Genomic DNA, 12299 nt, shown 5'->3' with positions numbered 1-12299 from the left:
ACGCACAAACTGAATACTAGCCTATATAAAAAGTTAGCTTAACAAGAATGGCGGCTATGACAACACGAAAGTAGCCCACAATCAGTTATTTTCCTGATTGAACGAAATGGAGTTGGCCGAATTAGCAGAAAGTCGCTATATTTGTCGCTAGAAAGCTAAAGATTATTTATAATTTTTTGCTGGGGAAAGTGAAAAATCGCTAAATCTGGCAACTATGTCGCTAAATCGGCAACACGTACTGTCTTTGGCATGAAGGAAACTTTTCTGTCACGTTGCTGTCACTCGTGCTGATCCACAGAAGGGCTGTAGCGCCATCTACTGACTTGAGGGTGTAAAGCAACATTGCATTTTAGTCAATTCTGTTCGATTGTCATCATTGATAGATTATCATAACTACTTTTGATGATGCTACAAAGCTGTTAATCTTACTTGGGGAATGTAGTGTACACAAAGCACAAATAACATCCACTAAGACCTTATTCAGATATTTTTATTCTATTAAATAATTATTTGAAAATACATATTGTCAAATATATGCAAATACACAGATAGTGTGTTTTATTTATATTGTTGTGTTTTTTTGTCTGAGAGTGTGTGTATGTGTATAAGTGTGTGTGTGTGTGACTGTGACTATCACTCAAAAACATACACACTCAAACACACAGACATGAAAGTATTGTACACCAGAACCCTTATCTAGTAGTCCCTTAAGGACATTCAATCACACTGCTATGGAGGGAGGGGGAAAGAGATAGAAGAAGAGAGGAGAGGGAGGTGAGGGAGAGAGGGAGAAGAAGAGAGGAGAGGGAGGGGAGAGAGAGGGGATAGAGTGAGAACAAGAGGAGAGCGAGGTGAGGGAGAGAGGGAGCGCTGGTATAGAGAGACACACACAGTCTCACATATACTTTGACAGATGACTAATTCACACAGTCGCATCCTGACAAGCTAAACTCCTAATTATGATAATACGCAATTATTTCTCCCTTCTCAGCACTTCTTGCTTCCTGTCATACGAAGATCTAAGGCAGATGATTGGGCATGAGAGCCGACGGCTCTGACACACGGCGAAGAAACTGCAGGAGCTGTCAGTGACACACGGTGGAGTGTGAGGTGTGTGTGAGGTGGGTGTGTGTGAGGTGTGTGGGTGTGTGAGGTGGGTGTGTGTGAGGTGTGTGGGTGTGTGTGTGTGTGAGGTATGTGGGTGTGTGTGTGTGTGTGTGTGGGAGGTATGTGGGTGTCAGGTGTGTGTGTGTACAGCAACTACAGAGAAGTTTGCGTCTGTGACAAGATTTTTCTCGTGTTTGTCCTAATGAGGCAGTGCTGTTAAAAGCTTTGCTGTGTCCCTGTGGTAACTACAAACTCTGTATGATGGCTTACTATAGGACCACACACACACACACATACAGGCACATATACTGACAAACACACACAGACTTGACACAGCCAGAAGAGTAACCAAGTCTTTAGGGACGTGACGTTAACCGTGATTGGCTCAGATCATAACCACTCATCAACAATTCATGCTCACACACACACACATTCACTGACACACACACTCACTGACAAACCCCCACAGACACATATACAGGATGTCCTTAACACTGTTCATCTCCAAGAAGAAAATAATAGAGTTGTGTGTGTGGTGTGTATGTGTGTGTGGTGTGTATGTGTGTTTGATGTGTGTGTGTGTGTGCACATACGACCAGCGATCCAGACCTTTAGTCTACACCCGTTAACTAAATTCTAATTTCTTATACTGCATTCAGTTCTAAAACCTGAGCATCTGAAGCACTCCACCCCGCTCTATCTGAGATAAATCATTTCCTCTGCTAGCTTTTTCATTTTTAATGTTCCCCAGTTCCCTGCATGTTCAAGTGGAGAACCACTTTGTGTTCCTATCCCTGTGGAACCATAGAGAGAGGGAAAGAGAAAGGGAGCTATTTTGTTTATGTGTTCATTTGATCAGGTTTGTGTGTTGTGTGTATGGGATTTGTTGTATGTGTGATTGTTTGTGTGTGTGATTGTTGTGTGTGGGTGGTATTGTTGTGTGTGTGGTATTGTTGTGTGTGTGTGTGTGTGTCTGTCTGTGGTCTCAATCTAAACAGAGCTACTGTGTTTGCCTTGCTAAGTAAGCTAGATCTCAGAGATACATCACTGCACACACACACAGATACACACAGATACATATACATATATACACACACACGAACAGACAAACACACACACAAGGATTTGGAACACAGTCAGTGTGTGTTGGTTATATCCCATGTGAATACATCATGGCCAAACACACACACCTCTACATAACAAACCTTGCACACCCTGTATGGTGTGTGTGTGTGTGTGTGTGTGTGTGTGTGTGTGTGAAAGAGAGAGAGAGAGGGAGAGAGATAGAGAGTTGCAACAACTAACTTTTCCAGAAAGATACACACACATAACACACGTCCACACACACACACACATCCCTCAATTGTCTAGTCAGTCATCTAGAGCACTAATGATTCTGGGGCAGAATGGATCCGTCAGTATTGATCACCTGTCACCACTCTCCTTATCGAGGGTATGGATCAGTGCTCAGTCACACGGTGACAAACATACACATATACACACACATACACACACATATACACACAAACACACATACACTAACACCCTGCCCCCCCCCCCCCCACACACACACACACACATCTGTTCTGTAGTCTGTGTGTATTCAGAGTTTCTCCTCCCCATGTGTTGTAAAAGCTGTTGACCTCGTCTCATGTCTGGATGCGTCTGAAAAACGATGAATAACTGTCCCTTATAATAGACCCTTCTCCTCGTCTAGTCCTCTCTCTGCTCATCTTCATGCTCTCTCCATCTCCCCCCTCTCTCCATCACCCTCTCTCTCCATCTCCCCCCTCTCTCCATCACCCTCTCTCTCCATCTCCCCCCTCTCTCCATCACCCTCTCTCTCCATCTCCCCCCTCTCTCCATCACCCTCTCTCTCCATGTCCCCCCTCTCTCCATCACCCTCTCTCTCCATGTCCCCCCTCTCTCCATCACCCTCTCTCTTCATCTCCCCCCTCTATCTATCTTCCCTCTCTCTCCATTTCACAAGTTAAATTGGCCTGTCAGGGTTAGTGTTTAATCTTAATTTCAAAATCTCATCACCATCTTCATCATCATCACCATCCTCATCCTCACCATCTTCATCATCACCATCTTCATCTGGCTCTCGTCCAGTCCTGTTACAGGAAGTGACACGAGCATGTCAGTTAATCAGCTAATAGGTGCGTTCGACTTGGACTGACTTCATGCAGCGCTGCAGGAGGCTGCAGGCGGCTGCAGGCGGCTGCAGGCGGCTGCAGGCGGCTGCAGGCGGCTGCACCCGGCTGACTTGAAACAGTGAATTCTGGTTAGACTTTTTGTCCGACTTGAGACGGCGCCGAGGCTAGGACACTGTGACGTCGCCATCAAAGTACCGTGAGATCGATTCGAGACCTGCCGGCTGTGTAGCCGAGCGCATTTTCTCAAGAGCAACTGCACGGGTTCTAATGACGACACAGCTATTTCATGATTGGCCAGACACACACTTGACAACTTTGAAGCGTGTTTTGTAATTATTCTGACACCTTCAGTTTCAAAAACGCTCAAATTTGGACCAAACTGTTTAATTGAATAAAAAATGTGTAAAGAAAGGTCTGCCTCTTCACTAACGGAAAGACTAAGTTTAATTATAAATAAAGTAGGGCTGTCAAACGATTAAAATATTGAATTGCAATTAATAGCATTAATTTCACAGTTAACTTGCGATTAATCGCAATTAATCGCAATTTTTTTATGTTAAATGTCCCTTGATTTCTTATTGGCCAATAATTTTTTCTCATTTTAATGCTCTCATCAACATGGAAAAGTGGCTCGTATTGCTTGGTGCAAATGTTTTATTTTATTTCATTGCAATCGCCTGGCTTTGACGAGGGGGCAGAGAATTCGCATCAGCTGTGTGCTTGGCCATCAAGTGGTATTTCAGACTGGACTTGCTGCGATGATAGCTCAGTTCACAACGACAAAACACACAGATCACTTAGGTCTTGTCAATGGAACCATTTGGCAACTTTTTTAAACTATACTTTCCATTCAGAATTGTATTGGCATCCATTTTGGCGTCTCGCTCTCGCCATCCACTCAAAACGTAACGCTAACCTACTACTCTTTAGCGGCTCACAAGCCAAACAAGTGTGCTGCGTGCCTGCTGTTTTGTTTCTGGTCTAGCTAGATCCGGTGTGGCGTTGTAGTTTTTCTAACGTCAGTAGTTGTTTGCTAGGCCAAAAAGAGCGTTAATGGTAAAAATGGGTTGCATTCCAGAGTATAAACTAGAGGACAGGGTAGGATTTACTCTGTTCAGGACTCTTAAGACAGACATCCCAGTGCAGTACCTTACACAGCAGACATATATACATATCAGTTAAACATCACAGTAGAAAGAATTACATTCATGTTAGTTCAGGATCCACTGGCCCTGAAATGTAGTTGCGTGTATGTGTCTGTGTGTGTGCGTGTGTGGCTGACAACCTGTGTGTGTGTGTGTGAGTGTATGTGTGTGTGTAGAGGGATTGCAGATGCGATTCCCCCTGAATGGTGCTTTGGATGAAAGCGTTTGCTTAATAAATACATTGTTATTATGATTATTATTATTATTATCAAACACAGCATGGTAGAGCACTCATAGAAACAGAGCAACTAGATCCGCAACAGCAGACACGACAACGATAACACAACAGGATGGACGATCCCTGATCTAGAATCGTCTATTTCTATGTAGGTCCTCCCGGAACACGTTTCGGCATCATGTGAGTGTGTGTGAGTGTGTGTATGTGAGTGTGTGTGAGTGTGTGTATGTGAGTGTGTGTGAGTGTGTGTATGTGAGTGTGTGTATGTGAGTGTGTGTGAGTGTGTGTGTGAGTGTGTGTATGTGAGTGTGTGTTTATCTGCTTCAGTGAGAGACGGAACTGACTCGTAGAAACAGACGTCCTAGATCCAGAGATCTACTCTTGCACCTGAAAGCATTGGTCGTGAACATGTATACATACTGTATATTGTTATTAATATTTATCATGCGTGCTCGAGGCTTGATTACGCCTGCTGCCGTAGCAACATGCATTTCATCACGTCAAACCGTGAGTGTGGGATTAGACAGGGTTACCTGACCTATGGCACATGATGTGCTAGTCCTCGTCCTAGTCCCAGTCCTAGTCCTAGTCCCAGTCCCAGTCCCAGTTCTAGTCCTAGTCCTAGTCCTAGTCCCAGTCCCAGTCCTAGTCCTAGTCCCAGTCCTAGTCCTAGTCCCAGTCCTAGTCCTAGTCCCAGTCCTAGTCCTAGTCCCAGTCCCAGTTCTAGTCCTAGTCCTAGTCCTAGTCCTAGTCCCAGTCCTAGTCCTAGTCCTAGTCCCAGTCCCAGTTCTAGTCCTAGTCCCAGTTCTAGTCCCAGTCCCAGTTCTAGTCCTAGTCCCAGTCCCAGTCCCAGTTCTAGTCCTTGTCCCAGACCAGCACAAGAAAGTGGACATTTGTAGTCCCAATTCAAGGAGGAGGAGGAGGGGAATCCATCCATCTCTCTTTTTCTTTTGTCTCATATGATCTAAATTTTCCCATTCTCTCCATCTCTCTCTCTCTCTGTCCTCCCCCCCCCCTCCTCCCTTTCTCAGACATCAGTAGCATTCAGGTGATTCGCCCCATCTTGAGATGCCAGCGCTGCCTTCACCCCTTCCCCTCCTCCCCCTCCCCCTCCATTCCTCCCCCCTTTCCTCCCGCCTCCCTCCCCCTCCTCCCCCCCTCCCTCGGGGTGCACGCTGTCCAGCCGCTGGTCGCAGCGGAACACGGCGGCAAAGGCCGCCCGGTAGTTGCTGTTCATCCACCCATAGAGGAGCGGGTTGGCAAAGGTGGAGCACATGGCCAGCACGTGGAAGAGGGTGTAGAGCAGCCGGAAGTCCCGCATGTCCAGCACGGAGCTGTCGATGTCGGTGGCCAGCTGGAAGGCGTGGAAGGGCAGCCAGCTGCCCGCGAACACGGCTACCATGGTGACCAGCATCTTGGTGGTCTTGCGGCGGCGTCGGTGGCGGTCGAGGTGGCGGCCGGCCGGCTGGACGTGAGAGCGCAGCTTGGACCAGATGCGGACGTAGGCGAAGGTGATGATGGCGAGGGGGAGCACGTACTGCAGGAGGAGCATGCTTACGCTGTACACCGTGCCATCTGACGTGCTGCCGCCCGGCCACTTCTCTGTACACACCTGGGGACGACACGGCAGTGTGTGGGGGTGGAGGGCTCACACGCGTGTGTGTGTGTGTGTGTGTGAGAGAGAGAGTGTGTGTACCTGTATGGACTGCCCCGGAGCCAGGTGGAAGCTTCCGTACTCTCTGAAGATGGCGAGTGGGCTGGCCAGGACGGCGCTCAGCCCCCATGTGACCCCGATCACACAGAAGCACACCTCCTTCCTCATACGTGTCTCCAGGTGGTACACGATGCACCTGGAGCACACACACACACACACAGACACACACACGGACACAGTGCAATACTTGAATATCTTGACTATCACACTGTCCACATCACTCTCTCCATGCCCACATCCAACCATGCATCTATCCGTCTCTCCTTCCATCCCCTTCATCCCTCCACCTCTCCATCCCTCTCTCTCTCGCTCCCCCCCTCTCCCTCCCTCCCCCCTCCACCCCCCCACCTGTGGCGGTCCAGAGCGATGACGTTGAGAGTAAGTGTGGACACGTGCACGGCCAGGCCCTGGGCGAAGGGGACCAGGAAGCAGAGCACCTGCCCAAACCTCCACTCCCCCTCCAGGGTGTAGACCAGGGTGAAGGGCAAGCACAGGGCGTCCACCAGGAGGTCCGCTACGGGGGGAGGGGAGGGACAGAGTTATTCAGGGTGTAGACCAGGGTGGAGGGGCCAGACATGGAAAACAGGACACGCACAGGAGACACCTCCATCATCACCTGTGTCCTCCTCACTGGAGACACCTCCATCATCACCTGTGTCCTCACAGGAGACACCTCCATCATCACCTGTCTCCTCCTCACAGGAGACACCTCCATCATCACCTGTGTCCTCACTGGAGACACCTCCATCATCACCTGTGTCCTCACAGGAGACACCTCCATCATCACCTGTCTCCTCCTCACAGGAGACACCTCCATCATCACCTGTGTCCTCACAGGAGACACCTCCATCATCACCTGTGTCCTCACAGGAGACACCTCCATCATCACCTGTCTCCTCACTGGAGACACCTCCATCATCACCTGTGTCCTCACTGGAGACACCTCCATCATCACCTGTGTCCTCACTGGAGACACCTCCATCATCACCTGTCTCCTCCTCACAGGAGACACCTCCATCATCACGTCTCCTCACAGGAGACACCTCCATCATCACCTGTGTCCTCACAGGAGACACCTCCATCATCACCTGTGTCCTCACTGGAGACACCTCCATCATCACCTGTCTCCTCCTCACAGGAGACACCTCCATCATCACGTCTCCTCACAGGAGACACCTCCATCATCACCTGTGTCCTCACAGGAGACACCTCCATCATCACCTGTGTCCTCACTGGAGACACCTCCATCATCACCTGTCTCCTCCTCACAGGAGACACCTCCATCATCACGTCTCCTCACAGGAGACACCTCCATCATCACCTGTGTCCTCACTGGAGACACCTCCATCATCACCTGTCTCCTCCTCACAGGAGACACCTCCATTATCACGTCTCCTCACAGGAGACACCTCCATCATCACCTGTGTCCTCACAGGAGACACCTCCATCATCACGTCTCCTCACAGGAGACACCTCCATCATCATGTCTCCTCACAGGAGACACCTCCATCATCACCTGTCTCCTCCTCACAGGAGACACCTCCATCATCACCTGTCTCCTCACAGGAGACACCTCCTTCATCACCTGTCTCCTCACAGGAGACACCTCCATCATCACGTCTCCTCACTGGAGACACCTCCACCATCATCTGTCTCCTCCTCACAGGAGACACCTCCATCATCACCTGTCTCTTCCTCACAGGAGACACCTCCTTCATCACCTGTTTCTTCACAGGAGACACCTCCATCATCACCTGTCTCCTCACAGGAGACACCTCCATCATCACCTGTCTCCTCCTCACAGGAGACACCTCCATCATCACGTCTCCTCACAGGAGACACCTCCATCATCACGTCTCCTCACAGGAGACACCTCCATCATCACGTCTCCTCACAGGAGACACCTCCATCATCACCTGTCTCCTCCTCACAGGAGACACCTCCATCATCACGTCTCCTCACTGGAGACACCTCCTTCATCACCTGTCTCCTCACAGGAGACACCTCCATCATCACGTCTCCTCACAGGAGACACCTCCATCATCACCTGTCTCCTCCTCACACAAGGCAGACATTCACCACACGGTGTTTATCCAAAGGTACACACGACATGGCCCATGTAGACAGCACAGTGGAACAGAACAGGATCGGTTCTAACTGTGTTTCGAGTCGAGGAACGGATTTTCTCACATGGAACCACCTCTCAGGCACCAGCTCAACAAATGCTGCTGTGAGATAATATTGTTTCAGGGACTTAACCACTGCTCTTGCAATGTAAGAATGTCAGCTAGTGTGTCGTTGTGTCTCTGGTGCCAGGAGTGCCTTCTCATGTTGATCCACACGCGTGCGCAGACACACACACGCACGCACTTACATTATGCACACACCCACACCACACATAGATATATACTGTCATTTATTACGATGATGATGATGTCAAAGACTGTTTACATCCTTTATTAATACCAGGAGATTAACGCCAGCGTGTGTGTGTGTGTGTCTTGCTCACACACAACAGAACAGCACACCATGTTATGTGTCCTTTATGCAGAGTAAACAAACTCACTCTCTCTCTCACCTCCCATGAGCTAGCCCACTGCTGTGTCCTGAAGGCAGAAAACTGAAGAGACTTCCGGCTGTCCAACTGCCAGTTCCTGTCAAAGCTAACTTCCTGGCTAGCTCCTAACTGTCAAAGCTAACTTCCTGGCTAGCTCCTAACTGTCAAAGCTAACTTCATGGCTAGCTCCTAACTGTCAAAGCTAACTTCATGGCTAGCTCCTAACTGTCAAAGCTAACTTCCTGGCTAGCTCCTAACTGTCAAAGCTAACTTCATGGCTAGCTCCTAACTGTCAAAGCTAACTTCATGGCTAGCTCCTAACTGTCAAAGCTAACTTCCTGGCTAGCTCTTAACTGTCAAAGCTAACTTCATGGCTAGCTCTCACTCCTAACTTCCTCTTTAGCTATCGTTAACTATCATTAATGAACTATTGCTAGCTACAGCAGCTTTCACTTTGCTCTAATTTTGCAAAGACACACACACACACAAAGACACACACACACAAAGACACGCACACACAGACACTCACACACAAAGACACACACACACACAAAGACACACACACACACAAAGACACACGCACACACAAAGACACACACACACACAAAGACACACGCACACACAAAGACACGCACACACAAAGACACGCACACACAGACACTCACACACAAAGACACACACACACAAGTAAGTATTCATTTAAGCAGTAATCAGACATAGACCCACGGCAAGGTTAACACCTCAAAATCAACTCAATGTCAGAGAGGATTAACACAAACCTCTCTCTCTCTCTCTCACACACACACACACACACACACACAAACATATACACACACAAACATGCGTACACGCAAACATGCACACACAAACAAACACACACACGCACACACACGCGCACACACATGCACACCCTGAATGCCACACACATGCCTGCAAACATACGTGTATTCAAACATTTACAAGCAAACAAGCACACGCATGCATGCACAGATAAACACATTTGTATAAACACACATCAACACATACACACGTGTACAGACACACCAACTGACACACACACACACACGTGTATAGGAACACACACACACTTCTAAGCTAAAGCCAATGTCAGAGAAAGTGAAAATATCACGCATGACAGATCCTCTGACTCATCACTCATACTGACCTACGGGGTTGGACCAAACACACACACACACACACACACACACACACAGACACACACACAGAGAGACACACACATATACAGAAACACACATGAAAACACAGCAAATACACAGCACACAAACACCAACACAAACACACAAATGACAACAAACACACACAACTTTTAAAACAGTCTAAGAGATGAACCAGACAATAATAGGATGAGACAGACCAGACACACAAACATGCACTCACTCTTAACCACACTCGTGCATAGACACCAGGGGTGGAACGCTACATGTAACAGAGGCTCCTCCCCCAGTAACAGCCCTAGTAACAGAGGCTCCTCCCCCAGTAACAGCCCTAGTAACAGAGGCTCCTCCCCCAGTAACAGCCCTAGTAACAGAGGCTCCTAGGGGTGGAACGCTACATGTAACAGAGGCTCCTCCCCCAGTAACAGCCCTAGTAACAGAGGCTCTTCCCACAGTAACAGCCCTAGTAACAGAGGCTCCTCCCCCAGTAACAGCCCTAGTAACAGGCTCCTCCCACAGTAACAGCCCTAGTAACAGAGGCTCCTCCCCCAGTAACAGCCCTAGTAACAGAGGCTCCTCCCCCAGTAACAGCCCTAGTAACAGATGCTCCTCCCACAGTAACAGCCCTAGTAACAGAGGCTCCTAGGGGTGGAACGGTACATGTATTCCTATTGAACCCAAACGGTACGGGAGTAACGGTTCGGTGCATTAAATTACAGAGAATACACGGTATAAAAATAAATAAAAGTTGCGTGCAAATTAATTAATGTAATGCGGAACTACTGTTGGATACTCGTGTTCTTTAGGGACACCTAATCTGTAGCCCCGGTTTAGCTCTGAAGCTTTGATTGGCACCACCGTGAGTCAGAGCTAGCTAGCAGCACTAAGGACGAGTATGGCGGAAACTTCCCATTCACTTCCCATTCAGTTCCAGTAGTACAGGCGAGAGAGTGGTGGATAAGACAAGCACTGTGTGTCGGTGTTGTCCAGCAGTTGTGGGGTATGTGAGTGGAAATACAGCTAACATGCTAACACATATAACACATCTGGATAAGACTGTGTGCCAATGACATCACTCAGATGTGCCAATCACTGGAACGAGACAAAAAAAAATGTCCAACTTTGACCATCCCCAACACACACACACCCCCCAGACATACCTACCCTCACACACAGTCATTTAGCAGACGCTCTTATCCAGAGCGACCTACAGTAAGTACATTCCCCCGAGGCAAGTAGGGTGAAGTGCCTTGCCCAAGGACACAACATCCTTTTGCACGGCCAAGAATCGAACCGACAACCTTATGATTAATAGGCAAATTCCCTAACCGCTAAGCCTTCTGACTCACACACACACACACACTCACACACACACACACCTACCCACTGCCAGATTGGCGATGAAGTAGTTGGTGACGGTGCGCAGTGTCTTGAAGCGGTAGATGACGTAGATCACCAGGGAATTACCCACAACCCCTAGCAGGATGATGGTACTGTACGCCATGATCAGCACCACCTAAACAACAACAACAACAACAACAACAACAACAATAATAACAACAACGTGATTGTTTGTTCCTGTAACACTAACAACACAACACATGTGTGTGTTTGTGCTGACGTGTGTGTGTGTGTGACACACACCTGCACTCCCAGTAACTTAGTGCTGTCCTCCAGCCCAAGGAGAGAGGTGTCCCCAGCCAGGGGCGGGCCGGAGGGGCCGGGGTCGTAACCGTGGTAGGGGTGGCGGACCAGGCGGGAGGCATCCTGAGTGACGTTATCAGGGCTGTAGGCCTCCATGTTGGGTCATATGTCTTGGGCCCGAGACGCCATCACACACACACACATACACACACACACACTGATGCGTAAAAACCCTGAGGGGAAGACAAATGAGTTGTTGTTACTTGTTAGTGTCTCCTTGTGTGTTCTACCCCTGTCTCCCTCTCCCTCCCCTCTCTTTACCTTTCTCTCTCCCCGCTCTCTCTTTTACCCCCCTCTCCCCTCTCTCCCCCCTCTCTCTTCTCTCCTCCCTCTCCCTCTCTCCCCCTGTTCTCTTCTCTCCTCCCTCTCCCTCTCTCCCCCCTCTCCTCTCTCTCCTCTCTCCTCTCTCCCCCCTCTCCTCTCTCTCCTCTCTCCTCTCTCCCCCTCCCCTCTCTCCCCCCTCTCCTCTCTCCCCCTCTCCTCTCTCTCCTCTCTCCCCC

General features: G+C 48.9%; 1 protein-coding gene across 1 annotated transcript; it reads right to left on the bottom strand.

The window, feature by feature from the left end:
* Positions 1-5676: 5676 nt before the first annotated feature.
* npy2rl (neuropeptide Y receptor Y2, like) lies at positions 5677-11941 on the bottom strand. The gene is made up of 5 exons (XM_084692061.1): positions 11740-11941; positions 11479-11611; positions 6712-6877; positions 6346-6499; positions 5677-6261 (listed from the first exon to the last, which is right to left on the bottom strand). Exons 1-5 carry the CDS (start codon positions 11893-11895, stop codon positions 5677-5679), a joined length of 1194 nt encoding a protein of 397 aa, XP_084548187.1. The 5' UTR covers positions 11896-11941.
* Between the last annotated feature and the right edge of the window lie 358 nt (positions 11942-12299).

This window comes from Hypomesus nipponensis, chromosome 25 (genome assembly GCF_054491055.1).
Source record: "Hypomesus nipponensis isolate SF chromosome 25, ASM5449105v1, whole genome shotgun sequence".
In the NCBI taxonomy this organism is placed as follows: Eukaryota; Metazoa; Chordata; class Actinopteri; order Osmeriformes; family Osmeridae; genus Hypomesus; species Hypomesus nipponensis.
Note: the sequence above shows the minus strand (reverse complement) of the source record. Positions and strands in the feature narration are given on the sequence as shown.